Source organism: Sander lucioperca, chromosome 9, assembly GCF_008315115.2.
Source record: "Sander lucioperca isolate FBNREF2018 chromosome 9, SLUC_FBN_1.2, whole genome shotgun sequence".
Taxonomy (NCBI): domain Eukaryota; kingdom Metazoa; phylum Chordata; class Actinopteri; order Perciformes; family Percidae; genus Sander; species Sander lucioperca.
In genome coordinates this window covers 36,833,362-36,859,614 of record NC_050181.1, presented here as the reverse complement: position 1 = coordinate 36,859,614, position 26,253 = coordinate 36,833,362, and the positions used below count along the sequence as shown (strand labels likewise).

The window sequence follows — 26,253 nt, the reverse complement described above, 5'->3', positions numbered from 1 at the left end:
CCTGTGCTTCCTTCCACTGCACTTGCATGATGATTCGAGTATACTAATAGAGCTAGATGAATGATTTAACTCCAAATTCTGCCTGAAAACTGCATGCAAACGGACATATAATTGAATTAATTATCAAGAATGGGCAGAAAGGCAGAGGAAAAACAACTAAACATGGGAAAAACGTGACTCAACTGTGGTTTATGGTACAGTCCTAATGTTTTACTATAATCTGCATTTGGTCTCGGAACTATTGGATTGGCCTGAGGGTGCTGGGAGGGGGGGGGGCGCTGTATTGCTTTGTAAGGTTAACATGAGGGTGAGCAGTTAGTGCAGAGGCAAGCACATGTAAAGCATGCCCTCATCTTACACACGCATCGTATGATTCACACAAGGTCCTGACTGTGGTATAATGTTGGGTCAAAGGTCTCCTCTGCCTTAATTGCTTTAATCTATAATGGTTGCTTGTAGTTATCGGCAGAGCCATACCTCAAGTGTGTGTGTGTGTGTGTGTGTGTGTGTGTGTGTGTGTGTGTGTGTCAGAGAGATTGCAATGCTCCCATGTAACAACCATGACCTTGGACAGAAGAGGATATAGATCTGCGCTCTCATCAGAGAGCAGCGGAGACAGACAGCAAGCGCCAGCACCCTCCTGTTTTTCTCCTCTACCTCTTCCACTCTGATCCATCTCTAATCCCCCTCCTTTCATATCTGCCCTTCTCTCCTCCTGGCCTCCATCTCTCTCTCCTTGATTGTTTCCCCATTTGTCTTCTTCTTCTCTTCTCTTCTCTCTCTCTGTCTCTCTCTCTCTCTGACCTCTGACTTTCAGTAGCGGTGTAAACAGTTGGAAAGCCACTGAATGTATTCTGTAATGAGGCGAAGTCTCCTATATCTGGCTTAACACAGGCCCATGCATAGGCACACATGGATGTACTGTATGTGCACACACACACACACGCACGCACGCACGCACGCACGCACGCACGCACGCACGCACGCACGCACACACACACACACACACACACACACACACACACACACACACACACACACACATGCTCATCCTATCATAATGTATGGCTGGGGGCAGTTTAGCGGTCTTGGTCCAGAGAATAGTGTCATGTATTGCTGGGGCTGGCTGATAGATGGGGTTATAAATACAGCGCAGTGACAGAGAGGGTGTGTGTGTGTGTGTGTGTGTGTGTGTGAGAGAGAGAGAGAGAGAGAGAAGAGAGAGAGAGAAACTAAAATTATAAATAAAAAGACAAATCCACAGGACACAATCTGTGAGGCAAACCAAAAGTGATAAGAAAAAAGAGACGTACTGTAGTTCCCACCCACCGAGGCTCTGTGTTGTATCTGATGGTAGTCAGTGGTTACTAAATATGGTTTTGTAGTCAGCCCCACAATTCAAAATCTTCTGTTTTGGTTTTTTAAAAGATCAAGAGTTAACCATTGAAAGTCCCTTTGTCCGTTTAATACTTGACATTTTGTGTATTCGCTTTCTTGCAGTGAAGATCGATACAGTACCACTCTTATGCCTGTACATTAAATATGAAGTTATAGTCAGCAGCTGGTTAGCTTAGCTTAGCATAAAGACTGGAAACAGGGGGGATTTGGCTAGCAGGCTCTGTCCAAGGGTAAAAAAAAAAGGATCTACCTACCAGAACTTATAAAGCTGACTAATTAACCATCTGTTAAATCTGTGCACAAACAAAAGTCTAAAAATGACCCTTCCAGGAAGTCACTGCACCCAGCCAAGAAGTAGCCCGCATATAGCCCACAATGATACCACAAATAGTAACTTTTACAGTGCAGCTTTTGTACGTATTAAACAAACGAGATATAACATGTTTATAGGTGAGCTTTAGGCTAGCCGTTTTCCCCCCTTTTTCTAGCTTTTATGCTAAGCTAAACATTTACTGGCTTTAGCTTCATATTGTCCACTATTCCTTCAAAGTCTCAAAAAGTCTGCAGACTATTCATGCGAAATTCATTCCATATCCCCACCAAATTTGGCAGAATGAAACCTAATGTGTCAGACAAGATTGTCTGTAGACTGTGTTGTTTTAAAGAAGGATAGGAAAAGCATCTGGACTACATTTAGCAGTATACATATGTCTATACATAAAATTATTTTTTTATTTCATGATGTGAACAAATGCAAACAAAACCGGAGCTAAACAAACAATTCTTTCCGTTTTGCTTGCTTTTTGGGGTGAACTCATTACTTAAAAACTAGGGTTGTCAGCATTAACGCGTTAATCGCGATGCGATTAAGGGCCGAGCATAACGCGTTCATTTTTTTTAATCACATTAATCGCATGCTGCTATTTATTAATTTATTTTCACTTCACTCACCTTCGCGTCATGCCTAACAGGCTACTTTTGACCCTTTGCCGCACTCTGCTGCTGCAGGCATGATGGAGAAAGACAGCAGCAACACAATTCTGAATGGCGCTTTTTATTTTCCAAAACTCCCGGACGGGTCGAAAGCCATATGCACATTGTGTAAAGCCGAATTAAAATATCACCGAAGCACGTCAAGCTTGAGCTACCACCTACGAGCTAAGCATAGTAGTACAGTTAACGTGACTGAGGTTGATGTTAGCGGGCTCAGGCAAAGCTCTATTTTGGAGAGTGCTAGTAGACCTGCGGATGAAACCAAATCCAAAAAAATGACTACAGCTCTTGAGAAATGGGTGGCAACTAACTGCAGACCTGTCAGCATCGTAGAAGACTCGGGTCTTAAAGACTACGGTTAGCATGTTCTGACCCGTCTTATACATTGCCGTCGAAGGGGACAGTAGTTTCACTCACGCATACACAGCCTGTACGACACGGAGAAAGCAGCTGGAACTGCTGCAAAGTGATGCAAGATGATCACTGGACGTCAGTAAGTAATCAAAATTATTTAGTTTATTTAGTTACTGCACACTATATTGACTCTAGATTCAAATGTGTGACTAGATTCACACATTTTTATTTTGTTTACAGTAAATAAATAAATAATAAACAAATACAAATCTTAAGTTCATAAAGTCACTTTCTTTGCATTCATTTGATTCCCAATCAAGATACACTGGTAAGAATGGCTTTCCATTGTTAATATGTACTTAAAAACAGTTCTGAAATGCAAAGTAATAGAATTTTAATCATGTGATAAAACATGCGATTAATCGCGATTAACTATAGAAATTCAGCGATTAATCGCGACTAAAAAAAAAAATAATCGTTTGACAGCCCTATTAAAAACCTATACTGTATAGTAAAAAAGAATCGCCGGTGCAACACAGATGTCTTCTTACTTTATAGTTTTTTTATTTTTTAAGGTGCCTAACAGTGACTAACGTTTTGATGTAAAGTTACATCTTCATCAGAGTCCTATAATGTATGTCAGTGTGCATTTAACTCATTTTACATTTTCAAGTTGACACATAAGACAGCAAATGAATTTTAACACATTACTTCAGCTCCCACCAGTAAGGTGAACATGCGTGTGCCTTAAACAGCTATAACTAAACTTGGAAAGTTTTTGGCTTGAATGATTTCCGTCGGATGCAGAGTTCATTAATGTCAAAGGAGGCTTTCCCTCAGTGTGTGCTGTCTAATGGCTGCAGTGAAGTTTGGGTATAAGTGGGCCCCCACCACGTCTGCTGACACCCTCCCCCCTCTGAACAAGCCCCTTAACTGCTGGTCAAATCACTGATCACTGGGCCTTGACCACTTTCTACCCGCCACTCGAACACACACACTCCAATTCATCTGCCCTCTCCTCTCACTGCCCCTCCTCACTCACATCCACCCCACCGTCCCTTCACCCCCTCTCCTGACCTTTAATTTGGCTAAATTGAATTTGGTTGTTTCCGTATACCTCTCCCTCTCTTTCTGTTTTTCTCTTGTTGCTTATTCTGCGGGCTTAGCTCGTGCAGCGCCTGTGAAAGGCTGCATTAGCCAGCTTTACAAACAAACAGCCGAGGATTTGGGTCAGCCATAGATAAAGTAAGCATGCTGGCCGGCGCTCCAATCTTTTTTTTTTTTTTTCTTTTTTTTTGCTGATGAATGGCTGTGAAGGTTTTTATAAGAGCAAAATACCTGAGAATCTGGAATAATAACTGCCAGAAAATATTCATACAGCTTCTTTTTGATTTTATGTTACAAAAAAGATTCATGAATTAAAAAAAAAATCTGTGTATACCGATTTATTTAATTGAATGATACTGAAATTGGTCAAACAAATTTAGATATCCAAGTATTATAGCTGTGAAATAAACTCCCTTCATGACTGAAACTGTCTCCATCTGAAAAACAACATTGCCTATGTGTTCAAATACTTAAAACTGCCTTGATTAAAGTTTTCAGTTTGGAACTTTTTATGTGTATTTTGTAGCTTCTCAGATGCTGTCATGCAAGTCACAAATGGTTACTTTTTGTCCTTTGTTGGCCCCGTTTGCTGATTTGTAGACCTGTTTCTTCTAGACTTCTAGACATTTGTCTCCAGACACAAGGAGAGCTAATGCTAGCGATACATGGATCTTAGCTGAAAGCACGAGTCCTGTAGTGGTTTGCCAGACAAAACTGAACAGCAGCAAACAGTGTCAAGCTAACAAACGTCTGTTGGTTTGGTCTGTTTTGATAGCGTAATTCCCTCATGAATTTCCCTGCAGTACATCCACCCCCTTGTTCTTTTTAGCTTCAGTGTTTAGCTTGTTATGCTCGTTCTGCCTCTCTGTTTACCACTTGATGGTGTCCACATTGGTACAAATTGGTTTAAGTTGAGGCAGCAGAACAGACAGACAAGTTGCCAGACAGACAATTACTCTAGAAGTGTGTGTGTATATGTCATATGGGTGTGTACCAAGTCAGATAAAGTACCAACAGAAACAACCTGTTTAAGCACACATTTATCTGACATAAGATTTTCTAACCTTCTCCACTGCTGTGGCTCACTCCTGAGATTCTAGGCCAATTTACCCTCCTGTGACCAACCACTGTATGACAGCCGTGTGTGTGTGTGTGTGTGTGTGTGTGTGTGTGTGTATGCTCTTGTCCCATCAGGGGGAATGCCATAATAACTAACAGAGCACAAAAAGGTAAAGAAAAAGCAAATAAGAGGGAAACACACACACACACACACACACACACACACACACAACACACACACACACACACACACACACACACACACACACACAACACACACACACACACACACACACTGGATAATTTAGAGAAAGACAGAATGTTCTGTGCTGTGTGGAAAAAAAACCTTTATCACTGCTCATTCACTCCTCACGAGCTATTTGAATTCAGTTCTTTAAAGCAACCGTGGTGGCATGCGTCACAGTTTGAGGGCGTGCGTAGATGATGTGTCCATGGTTTGTACTGCAAGTTGTTTCTGAATCCTCAAGGTCTCCTATTTGTGTTCGCTCGTGTGTATGTGTGTTTGTGTGCACTTTGTAATGGTAGTGTGTGGATGTGTTTGTTGCTCTTTGCCCTTGATGAGTTGTTGGCATACTGGAGGAAGAAGCTTATTAAAAAAACAAGTGTCTGGATCTGACTGGGTGTCACAGTTCAACAGTGTAACCAGCACGCACAGACAAACCCGTACACGCAGCTACATGCACGCACACACACACACACGCACGCACGCACGCACGCACGCACGCACACACTTCAGAGCCTCTTCAAGCGACAAACAAGGGCAGTGCTCCTGTCATAGACTGTCAGAATGGCATCTTTTCTGTTCTGCTAGTGCTGCCAGTGTATATGAAATAGCAGAGTAGGGTAATGCACTTTCTGCCACAGTGGAAGGGGGAGGAGGTCCAAAAATGCAAGCTCAACGAGGTACAGTTCCTCACATGCATGAATATTCTTACAAACATTTTTAGCTTTGCGCGCCATCTGCCTTTTGGGTTGGCAGGTTTTTTTGTTTTTTTGTTTTCAAGGCTTTGGAGAAGGTTTTCAATAAACCATGTGCATCCCTTTTAGAAATCACTTCACTAAAGCAGCTGCCTTGAAAAAGAGCTTCTCAACATGACAGTTTTTACCCATTTGTGACTGCAGTGTAGAAGACATCTTATGGCTGTTATATTGATTTTTTTTTTACTGGAAATTTGATTAGATTCAGGAAAAATCCCACCTCACAGTTTAGACATACAGTAAGAGCTTTTGATAAATAATGTAGATGTATTTTCACGTTTGTCTTGTTTCATTTTCCTACAAAAGTTTGGCATGGTTAACTGAATAGGCTTCCTCTTAGTATCAGTTGAACAGAGAGAGTATTGCACAAAAATATATGATAAAATGGTTATGGTTGAGTTGAATGATAAATATATTTATGAAATCAAATTTGGTAATATAAAATAGTTTATGTCAAAAAATTGATATTTAAGAGCAAACGAGTCAATCCAGTCAAACATTTATCAGCTTTGTTTTGCAATTTAGGGCTAAATGATTATTATTATTACTTTGATTATGCTCTGATCCACTTTTCTATCAACTAATTATTCAGACACCCAACTACTACTTAGCCATGCATGTAATAGCTAATTGAATTGTATTGGTGTGTTTCACAGAATCAGCTTTCATCTTTTTTTTTCAGTGATCTGCTCCTGTCTATCACTCACTTGTATAGCTATAGGCTACTCTGTAATTATTCAGTCCAACCCAATTTCATTTTGTGTTTGTCGAAGTGTGGAGGATCAACATTACGTTTCTCTGAAGTGAATGGGAAGTTAGAAAGCGGGAGTAATTGAACTGAATCATATAAGAATTAGGATTAGAATTTAATTTAAATCCATTGAATTATTCATAGGCACATTCAGTTGGCAGACAGCTACAGTATCACACTCAAAGAAGAATAACATTTTCCTCTCTGATATCATGCTGGATCCCATCTCATCCTGCGCAGAACTCTCACTGAACAATGATATTAAAACTATTGCAGATTGGAATTGGAATGAAACGCCTGCTTTGGGGAAAACACATCCCACGCACACAAACAGCACAAAATAGAGTCTGAAAATCGGAAGTGTGAACACAAATGTTTGCAGTTTTGCGGTAAAATAATTTCTCACATTCCCTGATATCTGGTAACCGAAGGAGTTCAAAATAAAGCTTTAAGTTCAGGGTGTGAAAGAATGGCTGAAAGAGTAATATTTCCAAACACTTCACACCTCTTTTTTTTGTATTATACATGGAACGTGTTCATCAGTGCAGACTTTTAATACAAGAGCACAGACAGTATTAGACAAACTAATTTAAATCTGTATGGATACTAAAGATGTTGAAGGATTGTAGACATTAAATAATGTTGTAGACAATAATAATAAAGCATCTGCCCAGCTAAGAAACACAAACTTTAGATTTACAGTTTATAACTCAATATGTTCAATTATGAATGAGAACATACTTCACATTTACTGTATGTGAAAAGGGATATTATGCTCATTTTGAGGTTCAAACTCGTATTTTGGATTACGACTAGAACATTTTTACATGCTTTGATGTTAAAAGAAAAACATAATTTTTCTCATACTGTCTGTCTGAATATACCTGTATTCACCCTCTGTCTGAAACACTCTGTTTTAGGGCGTGTCTCTTTAAGTCCCCCTCCCGAAAAATCCTAGTCTCCGAAAAATTGGTCAGCTTTTCCGAGTTTTCCACATGTGCTCTTAGCGTCTCTGTACCGTCACTGCAGCCGGGGAATGACTGTAACGGCACTGTAGCGCCACTTTCTACCTATACTATAGCATAGTTGTGACATCCCAACCGTACAGAGGTCCTGGCAGCTTGTTTAAAGGCACAGTTCCTGAATATGAGCTGTGTGCATTTCTCTGTGGATTCACAGTATTTAGTATATAGCAACTCAACCCGCTTTATAATAAATAAAGACATGGAAATCTCACTTTTTACTATATGGGCTCTTTGAAAACACAGAGGATGGAAATGAATGTTGAAATTCCTTAATATCTTGCCACTTCTGCCCATGAAGTCGCCCCTTTCCTGTAGGCCTACACACATGCAAGGTGCAAGATGGATTCATGTATGCATTCAATATTTCCCCCATTCAGAACTATGTCTTAATGGAAAAAGTCCAATAAAAGCATCATAGAAAAAAAGAGGTTTGTGTATAAAAAAAAATAATGGAAAGCAAAAGTCACTGGAGATAAGGATAAGACAGATTTAAAGTAACACACAGCTTCAATAAAATGGCATGAGTGAAGGACGAGAGCGCAGAAGGAGGGAGGAAACTAAGAGAGAAAAGCCTGATTGAAAGCCTCTGGTGGTTTGTGGATGAGTGGAGAGAGGACTGATGAAAAGACAGCAAGACTGAAGGAGATGCAGTCTTGATACGACGCAGATTTGTTCCTAAAGTTCAGAGCTCAACTCTTTCCACTCCTTCATCCTGCTCTGTTTGTTGCCCTGACAACACTCTCAATCGTTGAACTGCACTCTCAGTGGAGTGGAAGCAGCGGAAGATCTGTGTGTGTGGCGGCACTAATACTGGGATATTGGGTGCACGTGTGTGTGTGTGTGTGTGTGTGTGTGTGTATGTGTGTGTGTGTGTACTTGTGTGCAGCGTTAGAACTGTTTTATTTATTGCATCTGAGTACAGTAAGTTATCTCGTTATATGGAGCAAGCTGCAAAGCCTTGTTGTACTAGAGCATGTACTTAAATGTCACTGTGCATTTTCTTATCTAGTTTTTTAACCTTTTGTTGTCTTGAAGAAGAGATTTTAATCTCGGTGGCAATATCTTTCTGAAGAACTGAATTTAGTTTAATTGTTTAATATTTTGGGAAGTATGCTTTTATTTATTAGCTTTCTTGCTGAGAGTCAGATGAGAAGATTTGACTGCATGCTAAAAATGAAGCTATCGCAAGTAGCCGCTTGTCTCATCTTATTTTAGCATTAAGCTGATGAACGAAAACAACAAGGCTCATACATGTAGTATCAGCATGTTGAATGTAGTATCAACAAGCCCTGCTTTGTTATAGATCACATCTACCAATGTAATATTTTGTGTTCTGAGCTGAAAAAGATCTAATGAATTCATTAGGTAGCCCCATATTGTACTCTATATTGAGTCTGTGTGGTGGTCTTATTGAGCAGTCGTTCTCTTTTGTGGCACTGGCACCAACTTGTGTGTGTGTGTGTGTGTGTGTGTGTGTGTGTGTGTGTGTGTGTGTGTTTAAACATCCTGGTCTCTTTGTGCGCCAGTCTGGCTGTTGGCAGCGCTGTTTGATTCTTGGCAGGTGGATCACAGCTTCTTGCAGCCCAGCTGAAGTGGTGGATACCGACCAGAGAGACAGAGTGGCAGAGAGACATAAACAAACACAGAAGAAGCAAGAAAGAGAGTGAGACAGACAGACAGAAAGACAGAGAGGAAGAGAGAGAGAGAGCCCACCGGGAGGAAACAGGAGTGAGAAGAAAAATAGACGGACACAGAAGGAGATGAAGAGACAAAGAGAAAGAGAAATAACATGTTTTGGGTTTTCTGCACACGGTTCTATATAGTGTCAGCATGTTACAGCATTTGTCCAGGAATTTACAAATTCACACACCCTCCACCTCCTCCAGAATGTAAACCTCACAGTTTGGTGCTGAAAATCAATAAGACAGCATGTCTCTCTGTAATCGAACAACTCTCACAGTAATCAGGTCACATGTGTATGGATCTGTGCACTTATGCCCCTTGATGAAAGCTTGGGAAAAATTTGATATGTAGTTGTCCCTGAGTGAGTGAGTTTGTGTGGAAGTGGTGTTTTTAGGTAGAAAGACGTCATAGTAGATTGATTTTTGTTTTCGTGTTCTCACTGAGTGTGAAGAATAGTGTCAATAAATCAATGTTGAACCTTGAAATTTGGGAGGTGCTCCACTGTGGGTATGATATGTCATGTTTACCAGCTCTACAACCTGCAGATTGTGTGTCTGTGTGTGTGTGTGTGTGTGGAGACACTGGTCATCAGATCGAACATGGCAGCATGCAGGCCTGCTTAGATTTCACACACACACACACACACACACACACACACACACACACACACACACACACACACACACACACACACACACACACACACACACACACACACACACACACACACACACACACACACACACACACACACACACACAATTTAGCCAGATCCCTGGAGAAAGAGAAGAGTGAGAGAGAGAGCTTTTACAGATGGATGGACAGATAAGTCCATTATAAGAGGTGTGGCTTTGTTTCTGTTTGGGGGAATCAATGCATTTTCATAATTTCTTTATTTTCCATTCTCGTCTTTGACACACAAACACAGACAGGTACACACACACATACATAGGGTATATGCATACTGGCTGTGTCAGCAGACAGGAAGCTATAGCTAATACATAATTGATGAGTCCAGTCATTGATTACTAATGATAAGTGGTATTGACAGGAGGTGTGAGAAGATGAGAAAAAGTGTTGATGTCTAGGTTTATTTGTGTGTGTGTGTGTGTGTGTGTGTGTGTGTGTGTGTGTGTGTGTGTGTGTGTGTGTGTGTGTGTTTTCCCAGTGGGCTGCAAAATGGCTTCTGTTACACATCAGCTAATAAGACTTTAGTGCAAGTTTTTCCCCATGATGACAAAAAAGAATCAGATTTTTTTTCTTGCTTACCACTAGAAGTTGGCCTTTCTAGCCATGCGGATAGTTGGGTTTTATTAGATATGTCTCAAAGATTTCAGCCTCCATAACAGTGATGGAATGTCATGGTGCTCACAATTTTGGAAAGTTACAGTTAGAAGAAAAGTTTGTTAGTGTATAAATGCTTTCTCTCCAAGTTAGGTGAGAAGATAGATTGTGGAGTTTGTACATTTCTGTAGACTTAACAAACCAGCTGTGTTAGTTAGTGAGCTTTAGAGGTGCTGGATAGCAGATTTTTCGAACTTTGAACAGAGCAAGACTAGTTTACCGCTGCTTCCAGTCTGCATGCTATGCTGCGCTATTCCTTTGAAAACTTCAGCAGCAAACGTCTTTCAGAACATACACTGAGGCGTGGGAGTTTGCACTAAAATTTGCACTTATTCCAATGATTTATTAAATACACTTCATAAACATACTGTGCAGAGAAATAAGGTAAAAGGGAGATAGACTGGAGGAAAATGACAGACAGAACTAGAGTTTTGCTGAGTTTTGAGATCAGAACGTACACAGACACACATACTTGCCAACCATGGCCATATGTGACGAATAATAATAAAGTTTCTATACAGTCTAGCTAACAGCTAACTTCTGTACAGTCCGTAAATTGGTAGTTTGGATTGAATAAAAACATATATAGCACGAATAAAGAGGTTAACATTCACATCTTTACTCCACAGTAGAGCTTAGATTGGGTCCAAAAAAATCAAACCCGACCCTACCCCAGTCCGTGCACGTTGTCCGAGCCCGGCCCGGCCCGACACATTAACTGTAATTATGAGCCCGAGCCCAATTTAAACCCAACAATTTTTTAATACGTGGGCCGTTATAACTTCTCAACTACAATTCAGAGTTGTTTGAACTGCAGAAATCTGTTTTTATCTTAATGAATAATGCAACAAGGATGAAGCATGTAAACTGTGCTGTTTGTTTATTCAGAATGGAATGGATCGCAAATGGAGCCGAATGAAGAAACGTTAAAAAAAAACTCAACCCTAGCTCCCTCAGCCAAATAGTGTGGGTAACAGATCAAGGCAGCAACATAATCAAAGCCCTGGAACCATATAGAAGACTTTCTTGCCTCTATCACCTAATTAATACTGTCCTTCGCCACGGTCTGCATGCTGACGCACTGGCCGACAACAGTGCTGCAGATGGGGGAGACACGATGTAGCACAGTTTACCTCACACTCAAGTCAGTGCAGGACATGTAGGCTACCCAGAGCTACGGGAGAAGCTGGAGAGGCATAGCTTTCTCCCCACCGAATTAGGCTAATAAAGTAATGATTAAAAAAACACAAATGCTTGATCGAGGGCCCGGCCCGGCCCAAGGATAGTGTCGGAAAATATCGGCCCATGTTCGGGCTCAGGTTCGGGCAGAGAATCTAAACTCTACTCCACAGGATAGTCCGCAGAACAACCATTTTAAAAGGGAAGAAAGTAGTTCCAATGTGTTTATAACCAGGACATTGTTTCTCCAACTGAAACTACATATAAATGGAATGTAATCATTGTTTTAAGCACTAAAGATACCACTCAGGGAAGTGAGAAAATGTGTTTTGTAACTTGAGAGGTTGCACTCAGTTATATTCTCTGTGAAACACAAGGAAAGGTATTGCAGTAAGTGTGTCACACTGAATATCATCGGCATAACCCTGACTCTGACTATGTGAAACAGACAATTGTGCTCAATTCCATGAAGTTTCTTGATGGGTAGTTTTTATCTCTGAGTGTGTCTGTGCGACAGTGTGTTTGCCTCTCTGTTGGGTCTTGAAATCACATATTATTATACTATTATGTCCAGTTGTCTGTACGCCACTCAAATGCCAAAGCAGTTTATTTTATTTATAAAGCCCAATTTCAAAAATCACAAATTTGCCTCAGGGGGCTTTACAATCTGTACAGCATACGACACCCTCTGTCCTTTCCGACACTCACTTTGGATAAGCTCCCCCAAAAAACCTGAGGAAAGCCGTCTAAATGGTCTTTAGTCTCTGTGAATACACACTGGAGGCTGCCTCTGACCTTTTGCTGCTCAGCACCTCTCCACTGTTCCTGTCTCATCCCTCTCATTGAATCTATCTCACTCTCTCTCTCTCTCACCCGGGCTCTGCTGTGCAGCCTCTCTCTCTTTGCTTTAAATATACCGTGTGTGCACGGTTTTCTTTGTCGCTGTTCTCTCACCCAGGCGCTGCTGTGTGCGCCCTTACACGTGCACACTCACATGTACACCCACTAATACAGCATGACATGCCTCCCTGCTGTCACGGTGTGCTGAGCTGAGGAGAACGGCTGGGATTCACTAAGGGCTGATGAACAGCATGGGTGCGAAAAGAAGAGAGAAAGGGGGAAAGATAGGAAAATAGGAGGTTGGAGCAATTTTACAGTCCCTTTGTTATACCTACAGGCAGTATGGATACACAGAGGGGTTTGTAAACAGGCACTTTCAGTCCTCTTCAATTGAGTGATTAGCCTCATTTGCATTGAGGAGGGCAAACTCTGTTTTCTTTTTTACTTTGGAATATTTTTTTCCAGGTCACTGCTTATAAAAATTGAAGGGAATATGAACGTGTGCTGCTTTAATGTGAGGCAGTCGGTTCAAATTGTGTCAGGTCAGCGACTCGCCCGTCTGATCTGGGATCTGTGGATTGAATGCATAGGTTGAAAGAAATTTCGGTAGACGTAGGATAACCTGAAAGAGCCACAGTGAGAAGAAAGAGAGAAGCAGCAGTCTCTGCAGATGGATACTGATTAAATATTGATGGTCAGCGGTGTTGAAGGCTTGATTAGGACCTGACTGAGCCAAGCCTTAACAAACACACACACACACACACACACACACACACACACACACACACACACACACAGGTGGAGAACATCGCTCCAGAATCTGAGCAGGTTTTCATTATGCCTCCCACTGGTCAAGCTGCCACCTTCCTCTCTTCACTTTTTCATTCTCACCTTCCTGAATCCTCCCTCCACTTCCTCCTGTCACAGAGAGAGCACACACACACACACACACACACACACACAGGAAGCACCATGTGCAACTCTACATTCATCCTACTGTTGCACTTATGTCCGTCCTTGATGACAGTGATACTCCAACACATTTTTTTAGCTTGAAAGTTATATCATTAAATGGAGGCTCGAAAGTTGTTGAAAGGGCTGGTTCACACACATGACAAAAACACAGATTTTCTCACTTACAGCATAGTGTCATCCGGCCATGGAGATAGTTTCAGTTTTATGTGCCGAGGTTTTGAGATATCCATCTCCAGAACAAGATTATTACAGTTTTGCATTTTTCATTAGTTTTTATTTTTATTTCATTTTGACTTTTTGTTTTCAAATTCAGTTTAGTTTTAATTTGTTTTTAAAGCGGGTTTGCTAGTTTAGTTTAGTTATTATTTTTTGAAAATGCTTAGTTTTAGTTTAGTTTTTATTAGTTTTAGTTTTAGGTATATCTTTTTTTGTAATATGGGTTATTTGTCGGGGGACTCAAAAAGGTCAGAAAAAGTATTGTGTAATAATAACAACAAAAACATCATACGATTTTAGAAATATGTATTCACAATGTATTCAACAATAACACCAGTACATACAATGTACATAATGTAGCCTACATATGGTCATAAATATGTAAACAGTTTACACAAGACGCCGATCTAGTGCAAAATGTGTAAGTGACGTGTGTCAGGAAAAAACCTAAATAGCCAACAGACTAAAGAAGACATGAACAGGTGTTTTCAACTTTGGTTTGAGTAAAGTGGCGAACTTTTTGAAGTCAATCGACTCACACAGTTGTGTAGACATCCCAGTATCACTACACATATTAACCCACGCTTCCTCCCGCTTTTGGTGTTCCTGCGTATTTACTAACCAGCAGCTATCGGGTCGCCAGTGAAAGCCTTCCTCTAGTGTTCTCTGTCCTGCTGTTGTCTCTGTCATGCTGCCTGGCCCTGTATCCATACATCCATGCCCGTAACGTTACCGGGGTTAGCTTCTGTTTCGGGGAAAGGGGCTTTGCGTTCTCCTTTACCTTGTTAAGGTAAACTAGGTTAGCCTCCTAGCTTGTGTGCGCTTCTCAAATGTACTTTCAAATTTGTGGGATTTTTCCCTGTAATAAATTGTCCACATATTTTACCACCTTCCACTGCAAGGCACTTGCTTTTATCTGACACAGTCATAATCAAATAGGTCTCTGCCGCTTTCTTCTGACTTTCGGTACCGCTATGATGCCAGGCGAGGGGCAACGACTATGTTGTGTTCCCAATCGGAAACTATACATGTCTACGGGAAATGTCATGGTCGGAAAGATATAACGTTATTTGCTCTGTGAAAGACATTGACAAAGACGAAAACTAAGGACATTTACTCGATCATTTTATTTTATTTTAGTTAGTTTTGCAAACAGACATTACAGTTTTAGTTTAGTTATTGTTTTTTTGTAATGCCTCGTTTTTATTTTTATTTCAGTTAACAAAAATGTTTTTTCCCACCTAGTTCGTTATTTTGTTCGTTTTAGTTAACGATTATAACCTTGCTCCAGAAACAATGTCTGGAATATCCACAGGGCAGACAATCGTTTTTATGGGGATTATTTTTTCTATATAACATTCACCTCTATTGTATTTGGGGGACAGAAATCTTAGAGATGTGTACCTTAAAACGTCTGCATGCATAGGGTAAGTGAGAAAATGACCATTTAAAGGAAAACGGGGATTGAGGTTGGATTCAGAGCATTCTTTAAATTTTTCAAAAGTGAAATGTTGAATCAAATCTCTCCCGCTGTGTATAGCCAATGATTTAGCTTTGATAAAGCGTTTTCGGACCACTATAACAGCTGGAGGCTCTAATTTGTGTAAACTAACACATGTGCCTGTGTGTGGGCTTCACAGGGTGATGAGTATTAAGACAAAAGCAATGTATTTAGCCATGAATTGGCAAACATTAAACTGTTTGTAATAGTGGATTATGCTGCAGGTCTGGTTTGAGCAACAATTTGATTTGTTTTATGTGGCATAAAAACTTTCCACACAATCCATTGCAACCACTTTGAATACAACTCGACCACAGCCTCCTCTCTCCGAGCTTCAAGTGCCATTTTTCAAGCCTACAGGGCGAGTGGTTGATATCACTTTAATGTCTAATGCCTATACTCTGTTTCACTGACTGACTTTGTGTCCCTTTCAAACAGAACAGCTGCAGCACAACCACAGTCATCTTAAAGTTGAAATGATAGGTTTACCACCACTTGTTATTCCACTGCTGTTGTACTCCACAACAAAAGACACCCTTGTATAAAACGTGAAAACATCTTGGATTTTATTATGTGGAAGGTTTTGATGTCATGTAATGCTTTCAAGACAGCAATATCTCTTCACTGTATGTGGAAAACATTAACGTTGTTTTAAAGAAATGGGGATTGAGAAATAAATGCAGCTTACTAAAGTATGTGTGTGTTTATGCTTTTTGTTCTCTCTCTCTCTCTCCTCTGTGTTCTTGCAGTTACGTTGCTGGACTCCATGTCAGCCTTGGCCGACCTGGGCTGGGAGGCTTACCCTAATGAGGGGGTGAGTATATGCAGCACAACACACGGAGACAAAAAGCATCCTCTCTTTATGCCGGAGCTGGCACCAAAAGCATAAATTGATCACAACTAGCGGGTTGTGTTGACATGTTTTATTTTCAGGGAAGGAGCGGGGACTAGTAGCAGTGGCAGCACTGGAGTGTGTGTTATAGAGAGCACTGGGTTCTTGAGCGCTCCTTGCTAAATCGGGAGTCTGCAGGGGGAATTTAGAAATTATTTCCGCTGTGCTGAAAACGCTGTGGCACTGGAGCCTCCATTTATTACGGGTTGCGATTTTTTGGGATGGAGTTAAGGGACGGGGTAGACGGATAAATGTTCTTATGTAAGAGGAGATGCTGTGTACATGTTTGTGTTATTTGTGTGTGTGTGTGTGTGTGTGTGTGTGTGTGTGTGTGTGTGTGTGGGTGTGTGGGTGTGCATGTGTGTGTGTGTGTGTGTGTGTGTGTGGGGGGGGTTATGTAACTAGCCTTTTGCAGGTACTGTATAGGGACCAGGGGAGTCTGGAGTGCAGCCACCGTGCATCAGAAAACGACATCATAGAAGTGAGAGGAGAGGAAGAGGGCGAGAGCGTAGAGAGGAAGAACGACAAAGTGCATTGAATAAAGAAATAAGATTGGGTTCTGTATGTCACTCTAGCGCAGGAGCTGATGAATGGCGCTGAATTAATTCTATTTCCCCTCGATTCACACTTCTATTCAGCGTCAGTGTGTTAAATTGCAGGATGCCACACGCTGTTTCATGGTTGGGCGCAGCAGAGAGGCAGCTGAAGTGAGCCGAGCTAAGCAAGGATGTTTTCTCAAGCAATCAAGGGTTTCAAGTTCACTTTATTTAAATGCTCCGATTGTGTGGGCATATCGTGGATGTTTGTGGACGTTTTTTTTCTTTTTTTCTTTCTCCCATCGAGGTACTTATAGAAGAACTAAATGTGTTCCATCTGTGGCTAAGCCAAAAGGTTCAATCTAATTTTGAAAACCAAAGAGTACACAAGTTACTTTTATTGAAAATATGGTTCAGTTTGAGGTGGCTTAATCATGGCCCCGGAAAGGCACATGTGTTGTTAGTTTACCCTCAAAGAAATGTGTTGGCTTGAAAGTAAATAAGAATATATATATATATATATATATATATATATATATATATATATATATATATATATATATAAACTCCGTCCTGTATATCTTTTCATGAGCTGACAACATTGTGGGGATCTAGCTTCTCCTCCCTGAATGTGTACAGAAACTGAGGAAACTGGCTCTATGGGCATCCACACAACCCTACCCTGTCAAAATAAATGTGACAAATAGATCCTTGATCACACTATCATTGTAAAAACAAAAGTGTTTCTTTACTTTGGGGTCAGGCACAAGCTCTATCAGCTGCTTTATCTGACCAAGGACATTATTAAATTACTTAAAGCTGGTAAAGTCTTCGCTGTGATGGTTCTTATTTCGCCTCGTGGTGCATGAAGGCGATGTTATCTTATTCCTAGGTGAACATGATCCTCCTCACTCTTTTTTTTTTAAGTCTCGTCATTGTCAGTTAAAAAGATAAATGCAAAAGGCTAAATTGGATGAACTATAGCTGCTTCTGCTTAAAATAGGCACACGTTTTCTTTCAGTTAGCTATGACTTTGCCATAAAATAAAAAATCTGAGCTGGAAGGCAAACAGGAGTAAAGCCATACAACGCGAATGCATCTGAAGCGGCATTAACAAACAGAAAAAAAGTGAAAGGAGATTCTGCCAAAGGAGTTTAAGAATAAGTCAAATCACTCATAAATGGATTTGTATTCTGTGTTTACATTTGTCTATACGCAGAGGATAATCATGTGCTATGATTGTGAAGAACCTAAGGAAATGACACGTACGGTATTTGTTAGGGTGTGAAACAAAATCAAAAGACAATTTTTAAAATCAATTCTTTCCCCTAAAATCAATATGCTTTATCTATTTCTTTTTTACCAATGATTCACCTAAATATTTCCTGTTTACCCGGTATCGCCGACGGCAGCTACATCATATCCGTTTCCAGCATAAAATGCACGTTATGTTCTTCTTTACAATTGAAATTAATGTCAGACTGACATGTGATGTGCATTCTTTTTTAGAAAACAATTCGTTTTTTGAAACGTCTCATGATATATCGTCTCTAGAAGTGTGTTATTTACTATCGAATCACAATACTTCCAGAATCGCAGTACAAATCGAATCGGCACCCATGTATCGTGAAAGAATCGGATCAGGACAAATGATATCATCCCAGCCCTAGTGTTAGTCAGTGCGTTGTGGAGCGAAAACAGGTCTATGCATCAATGTATGGACATATGCCAACCCGGGAGACTGTGTTGCATATGCTATATGGTCAGCAAATCAGTTTGAAATATTGCTGGATGAAATAAGCAGAAACAGTGAGCTGGTAGATTAAAGGCTGGGGATGACAAGCTCTTTGAGGAAACAACATCTACAACACATAAAAAACGTATTTTACCTTGCCATGCTTTCCTGAGTAAAACCACTGTGCCAACACAGCTTGAATTTTGGTATAGAGCAGTATAGAGACGAGTAGAGGCTGCCAATCCTGTTGGCAACACTCCTGTTTGTTTAATAGAATTATACATATGTCTCAAAGTAAATATGGCAATGATTTATTAACAGAAAATGATCTAATGTAAAGGAAAAGAGAAGGGACAGAGTGCGATAGGAGAGTTGACAGACTGAGAGAAGAAAAGGTGCCGGTGCTTTGAGAAGGGTCTTATGTTTCATAACAGGAGGATTATCTAGTTGACCTTTGAACTTTAAACCTGGGGGTTGGTCTCAACGAGAGGTATTTCCCACCAATCTGAGACCACTGTCTACCTGAATTAGTCCAAAACCACACTTGACCCCTGCAGGTCAGGCTTAATCCAAGCCGTGCAGGGCCGGATGTGCCTGAGACTGCGTGGAGCGACCCACTTCTGTCACCAGGCAGGGGTGTTCCTCGTGAGGGACACAAAACAGATACGTCTTAATGATGTCTGAAAATGGAGGGGCCCCACAGCATCTCTACTCCCCCAGAGGCTCCTCAGCCCTCTTTTCTCCCCCACCCACCCCTTCCTGTTTCTTCATCTTCCATCTCTGTTTTTCCCTCCCCTCGCCCACTCCTCACTAAGACCGAGTTTGTTCCAGAGTTTGGGGGCCAATTAAGTCCCCGTAGGTGTAGCCATCAGATGATTGCAGAAGAAGGGATATTATGTTAAGCTGGTGAATGGTTGAACTTAAAGCCTGATCCGACGTCTCTGCTTCACTTCAAAGCAATCAGGCGGGCTGATTGGCCGAGGTGATTGAGGGTTCAGGAAGGAGGGCTGTTAATGTTAATTCACGTTCAGACTGAACACTCTGTGTGTGTGCGTGCGTGCGTGCGTTTAGACTCTAGAGTAAGAGAGAAAGGGAGCTTAAACTCTTCAGCCTATCCAAACATTTTCCTAGTTGTGTTTTTGGTCAATGTTTCTCTCAAGCGGCTAGTGTATCATTAGCAAATACGGGGGCGAGCAGGTTGTTTTCATGTTCACAAACACACCTGTGCATTACACCATGCAGGCAAATGTGACAATGAACAGACTCGCCAACTAGGGAAATAAGTCGCGCACCAGGAAGTGGCAGTAATCCAGCCACTCCAAACTCTGCCTACAAAGAAATAAACAAAGACATCATAAAGCCCTCTTTATCCCTCAATGACTATTCCCATAAATGCTTTAATCACCACTCCCTGGGGACTCAGCTTTGTGTGTGCGTGCGTGTGTGTGTGTGTGTGTGTGTGTGTGTGTGTGTGTGTGTGTGTGTGTGTGTGTGTGTGTGTGCGTGCGCGCGTGGGTGGGTGTGTGCGACCGTCCTGTGATGTCCGACTGGTCTCAGCTCTACACAGATGGGTCTATTTAGCTGCCAGGCGCGCCTGTAATTTAACAACATTCATTCCTCTCTCTCTCTCTCTCTCTCTCTCTCTCTCTCTCTCTCTCTCTCTCTCTCTTTTTCCCTCTGTCTTGTGTTTTGTTCTTTTAATTAAATCGAGAGCTCTCAGTTGTTGTGAGCACATAATGTCGAGCAAGACTCCAGCGATACATCCTTTATATATGTAATCTTCAAACTCTGAACTGGCTGTCTGGGACATTTGTCTCAGCTGGCTGCAGCAGCTTAAACAGTCTTCTGCCTCGTCTCCTTCTTCTTCTACTCCCTTTTCTTCCTTCTCTCTGTTTCTGCAGTTCTGAAGCTATGTTGGGTTATGAACAAGAGCGATCCCTTTTTTTTAGAGCTCCAAATCCTACACAGTAGATGTTTCAGCGGAGGCTGTGGGGGATTAAAAGTATCTGAGTGTGCGAGAGAGAGTTGGAGAGAGTGTGTGAGTCTATGTGAGAATGTGTGTTTTTCTTTTTTTATGTGGGTCTGTTTTAGCGCTCAGGACTCAGAGGTAAAATGCGTCAAGCTTTTGCCGGGTTGTTGGGCCGTCACATCAAATTAACCTCAGGAATCCAAGCTTAGCTTGCACTCTGCTTGTCTGAAAGTTTCTCTTTTATTTGCCTATTTATTAGCCTGTCTTCTCTCTTTTCTTTATTTATATACCGTTCGACTTTCATTTGAATTTTAAATAACACGTTAGGGTTGACAGGTAGATAGCCCCGTGGGTCTTGGTGTGGGCAGGTGTGTGTGCACATGTGAGTGTGTGTGTGTGTATCATGCCTGCACAGGGTCTGTGTTTACATGGTTGGACTACTGTAAGGTGATATGTGCCCATCACTCTGGAGCTTACAGCTTCAGTTTTCAAGATGATGACAGGAGCTCAGAACAAAGATGGTGGTCCTCTCATCCCTCACCACAAACTAGGACTCATCCAGTGTGTGTGTGTGTGTGTGTGTGTGTGTGTGTGTGTGTGTGTGTGTGTGTGTGTGTGTGTATGTGTGTGTGTGTGTGTGTGTGTGTGTGCGTGCATGCGTGTGTGTGTGTGTGTGTGTGTGTGTGGGTGTGTGTGTAGATAGAAATGTTTTCCTGCTCATGCGAGAAGTGTTCTCAATTACTGCCTTAGTCAGAAGTGGAAACAGATGGTAGCAGATGACGGGAGACAAAGTAGCTCTGTCCTACCTACTCCTTCTTGCTCCCTCTTTCTCTCCGCGTCTCACTCATACACACACTCCTACCTCTTAATCGCTAAATCACGCATTCCCTTTAGAAAAAACACTCAAGCTATGCACACGTGCAGCACGGACAAAGACAGTCCTTCAGTCATCTTGACACAGATCATCACTCATATTCACCCAGACATGAAAACAGAACATGCAGGCTTAGTGTTGGTTTGCACCAAAACCACAGCTCATTGAACTTGGGCCCAGTTTCCCATAAGCAATCTTTGGACTGAGATCTCCTTTGTCCATTGATTGGCGATGAAATAAGACGATCTCACAGCTGAGCGGTGCTGTTGTCGAGCCGGCCTCTGTGCTGCTGAACGTCACTTTTTTTTCCCCATCAACTCAAACACACCCCAAACACTCACCTCTTCTCTTTTGCGCCCTCCTTTCCTTTCTCCCTCTCCTCATCCTGCTCACCCATTCCCTTCCTTTCCACTCTTTCCTTCACCTATCTTCCCCCTCTTTTTTTAACACTTTGTCCTCACATCCCTCCCAGTATTTTGCTATTTTCTTTGCTCTTTCTTTCTTTCTTTATCCTATTTCTTTCTTTTGCTCTCCATCTAAAAAAAAAAGTGTCATCCGATAAATGTGGAAGTCCAATCAGAAATTTCATGTCAAATAAACAACTATCTCTTTCATCTAGTAGACCCACTTTGCTTTTCTATTCCTCCTTCTTCTCTAAAAACTCCTCTCTCTCATCCTCAGTGGGAGGAGATCAGCGTGATGGATGAGAGGAACACGCCAATGAGGACCTACCAGGTGTGTAACGTCATGGAGGCCAACCAAAACAACTGGCTGAGGACGCGTCACATCAGCCGAGAAGGAGCGCAGCGCATCCACATTGAGATCAAATTCACCCTGAGGGACTGCAACAGCCTGCCCGGGGTCCCCGGTACCTGCAAGGAGGTCTGCATCCTTTCACACACACACACACACACACACACACACACACACACACACACACACACAGGCATTGTTGGTGGAGTAACTAGTTACATGTAATGGGATAACGTAATTTAGTTACAAAGTAAAGGTAATTGTTAACCTGTTACCGTTACTGGGAAGATGTGTAATTAAATTACAGCTACCTATGAAAATGTTCATGATTACATTGGGGGTTACATCTGAATATTTTGTAAAAAGCTAGGCTATATGTTAAATAATATTATATATTTAGTTGCTTTGCACGTTTTTCATGTGTACGTCTTCTTTTGCCATTTCCAGCCACAGCTGTTTAGTAAAGTTTGATGCTATTGTGATGCTTTCGATTGGTTCTCCTGTTTGAATTTGCAGCGCCACCCGTCTGACAGTTAAATGACCTCCCAAGCTGTCATCACAAATTTAGAAAAGTAATCAAAAAGTTATTAAATGTAATAAGTCACATTACTCTGGATAAGTAATTGTGATAGTAATAGTAACCTGCTATGACATTTTAAATAGGGTAACCTGTAAACAGTAACCTATTACATTTCCAAAGTAACCTTCCCAACACTGCACACAGGGTAATCAGTCCCTCCAGGATTTCACAGCCTTTTTTTGAGATTGTTGCGGCCCAAAATGCCTGATTTTGTGGGAGCTTTTGTAAAAAATTGCGATAAAAGTTGCGATGTCTTTTGTATTTTTGTTGCAACGAAGTTGCGAGACAGTGACATTTTTTTTGTATAGTTCTCTAAAAATAAAAAGGAAACTTATTTTGGGGAGAATAAAACTACTCTGGGCTGAGTTTTCCTAGTAACCTTTCCAAAAAGGCTCAGGATGCTGCAAATGTTGGTATGATATGAAAATGGCTGGTGGATTTAAGACAAAAAATAATAATTTATTGAATGAATCAAATTTGAACATGTGTCAGTGTCCAGGCCTGGGACACGCATTCATACGGTTTGATAAAGTAGGCTACTTATTGGACTTTAACTTATCATTGCACTTACAATAACGAGTGCTGTCCTCAATTTAGGTCATCCTGTACGTATCACCTCCGGTTATTCCTGCATCCACCGTGTGTGTTTGTGTGTGTGTGCATGCGTCAGTCGCGGGGGGAACTAAGCAGCAGCCCCGCCCGCTGCAGAGAGCCGACAGGAAACAGCAGCAGCTTTCAGCGACTTTAGAGTGAAAAAACGTTACAGCGTACATTGATGTTAAAATGTATACAGGTTGGCAGGACGGTCTGAAATGTTTTGCACGGTCTTTCGCTGTACGTTTTGTTGGTAAATGTGAGATGTTCGAGTCACACGCGTCTCGTCTTCATATCAGAAACTAGGAAATTAATTTGGCGACGTACGTGTTACGTCAACCCGTTCTCACTCCCGCTTGGTCATTGGCTCTCAGAGTCACATACTGACGTAAAGTCTGGCACGTGGGACTGCTGGGATTGGTTGAAGTCGCGGGAAACTCTGGTTATTGGTCAAATTTGCAGAAAAGTTGCGGTGATTGGTCAAAATTGCGAGTCGCACCAAATTCACGGTGATTGGTTGAATTTGCGTGAAATGTTGCGATCGCGACATCGCGGAATCCTGGAGGGACTGGATAATACACATGCACGCATTTAAAAACACAGGCAGTATGGTGGCAGTTAGTAAATGTCCTTGCATCTTGTGTGTGTGTGTGTGTGTGTGTGTGTGTGTGTGTGTGTGTGTGTGTGTGTGTGTGGAAGCCCTCCTGTTGCATTTGTGCTGCTTATTTGTTCACTCTTGGTGAGCAAGACTTTGAATTTTGACGAGCTCCATGGGTTCTGGTGCGTAGCTGTGTTCGCTCTAAACTTCTTTTGGAGGGAATCAAGTTAAAAAAATAAATAAAAAAAGACGCATTCCTGCTTTGGAGATCAATAGCACAGGAGTGAGTTTGATTTGGAACATGGTGGAGGCAGAAATTGTTTGCAGTGTGGGGGTTGCCTCAGAAGTAACAAATCACTTCTGCAGGGCTCCAAAATATTCCCTGAGCAGTGCTTTTAGTCTTTTGGATCAAATTGAGTTCAACGTTAATGTAATCAGTATTTCTTATATCCTTCCCTTCTCAAATATATAACGAGCATAGCAGAAACATATTGTATTTGTCATGGAAATGGTTTAATTACAAATTGGAACAAATTCACCCAAGAGCGCACGCAATCAACACTCTGTTTAGCGGGCTCAGCTAATCAACTAAATCAGCGAATTAACTTCAATAACACTTCTCAGCGTTTACAATTAAACCTGCCTGCTCTTCATACTTTATCTGATACAATTACGTTTGCCTCTGCTGCTTCCTCTTACCGCAGCAGAAAATCTCGAGACAGCAAAAAGACATTAAAGTATGAGAAGCAAGCATGAAGCCAGTTTACATAATACTTATGAAATAAACATTAAATCAGTGTTAGGGAAGGATGTGTGTCCCCATATTTCACTGAATATTGGATGATTTCAGTATCACAGCGTGGTTTCATATTCTTAACATATATATTAATGTAAGGCCAGTCAAAAAGTGGTAGTTTTTGTGTTTACTATAATTACTTGGTATGAAATCTATGCTTATTCTGCACATTATACTACATGGAACTGCAGAGCTGCAAAAATGGCCTTTTGAACACTTTTCATAATTTTATTTTACAGTCTTTTCCATTCAACACTCACTCAACACAAACACACAGATGGAAGTTCACTGTGATGGCTGATGATGAATAGATAAATAGACAAAAGGCAGGAAAAGAATGACATGAGAGAATAGCGAACAGAGAATGAAACAGAAAACGCTCTAGAGGCTTCTTTTGTGGCTCCTCGTATATTTTAACTTCTAATATATTTTTTCTATTGTCCCCGGTCCTCTCATATCAGCCCGATATCACTGCTCCTCTGTATTCATTTCTCTCTACTTTGTCTGCCCTCTGCACCCTTTCCACTCTCATTACATCTCCAGAATGAGTAGTGGAGATAATATGAGACAGTACAGAGCTGCACTTCATGAAATAGCAGACAGGGTTGCTGACTGGCCATCGAGACAGATGGACTGAGATTTGAAAAGTAGCAGCAGAATAGCTATGAGCGCTATGGGGACCTTATTAAAACTTCACATTGGATGGACCTTCTCACTTGTCTTCTCACATCTCTCTAGTTTCACTGTGTGTTATTCTGTTTTGTCTGAGAAGTTCAATTTGTAGAATCTGAAAGGTGATGGATGTTTGTCTTGCAGACATTCAACATGTACTACTATGAGTCCAACAATGCCAACCTGTGGTTCATCAAGGAAAGCCAGTATGTCAAGATCGATACTATTGCTGCAGATGAGAGTTTTACACAGGTATGGACACACACACACACACACACACACACACACACACACACACACACACACACAGACACACACACGCGTGTTTGAATGTGGGTTATATTTAAACTAAGTTATCTTATCCTGTTTGCTTGCCAAATTGTCAGGATTTTCAGGACATCATTATTTCTGCCTTTCAGTCGCTGACTTTCAGGCAGCAACGTTGTACCTAAATAGAATTCTAACTTTTTGCTCTGATTGAATTTGAATGCTCCCAATAAAGTTACCGCCTAACACTGTGAAATGTGCTTCGTCTGCAGGTGGACGTTGGGGACCGCGTGATGAAGCTGAACACGGAGGTGCGCGACATCAGCAACCTGAGTAAAAAGGGCTTCTACCTGGCCTTCCAGGACCTTGGCGCCTGCATCGCTCTGGTCTCAGTCAGGGTCTTCTACAAGAAGTGTCCCCTCACTGTGCTTAACTTGGCCCAGTTCCCCGACACAATAACGGGCGGAGACACGGCACTGGTGGAGGTCCACGGTGTGTGTGTGAATGCCTCTGAGGAGTTTGAGGCTCCGAAGATGTACTGCAGTGCAGACGGAGGCTGGCTG

The 26,253-nt window shown here is 41.5% G+C and overlaps 1 protein-coding gene across 2 annotated transcripts in view; it reads left to right on the top strand.

Annotated features, from left to right (window-relative positions):
- epha4b (eph receptor A4b) overlaps window positions 1-26,253 on the top strand; it is a 102,860-nt gene that overhangs the window by 2,612 nt on the left and 73,995 nt on the right. For both annotated transcript variants that reach the window (XM_031281181.2, XM_031281180.2), the window contains exons 2-5: window positions 16,174-16,238; window positions 22,112-22,312; window positions 25,568-25,675; window positions 25,963-26,253. The exon at window positions 25,963-26,253 is cut by the window's right edge and continues 61 nt beyond it. In XM_031281181.2, the coding sequence (XP_031137041.1) occupies window positions 16,174-16,238; window positions 22,112-22,312; window positions 25,568-25,675; window positions 25,963-26,253 (665 nt within the window). The remainder of the gene's footprint in view (window positions 1-16,173; window positions 16,239-22,111; window positions 22,313-25,567; window positions 25,676-25,962) is intronic.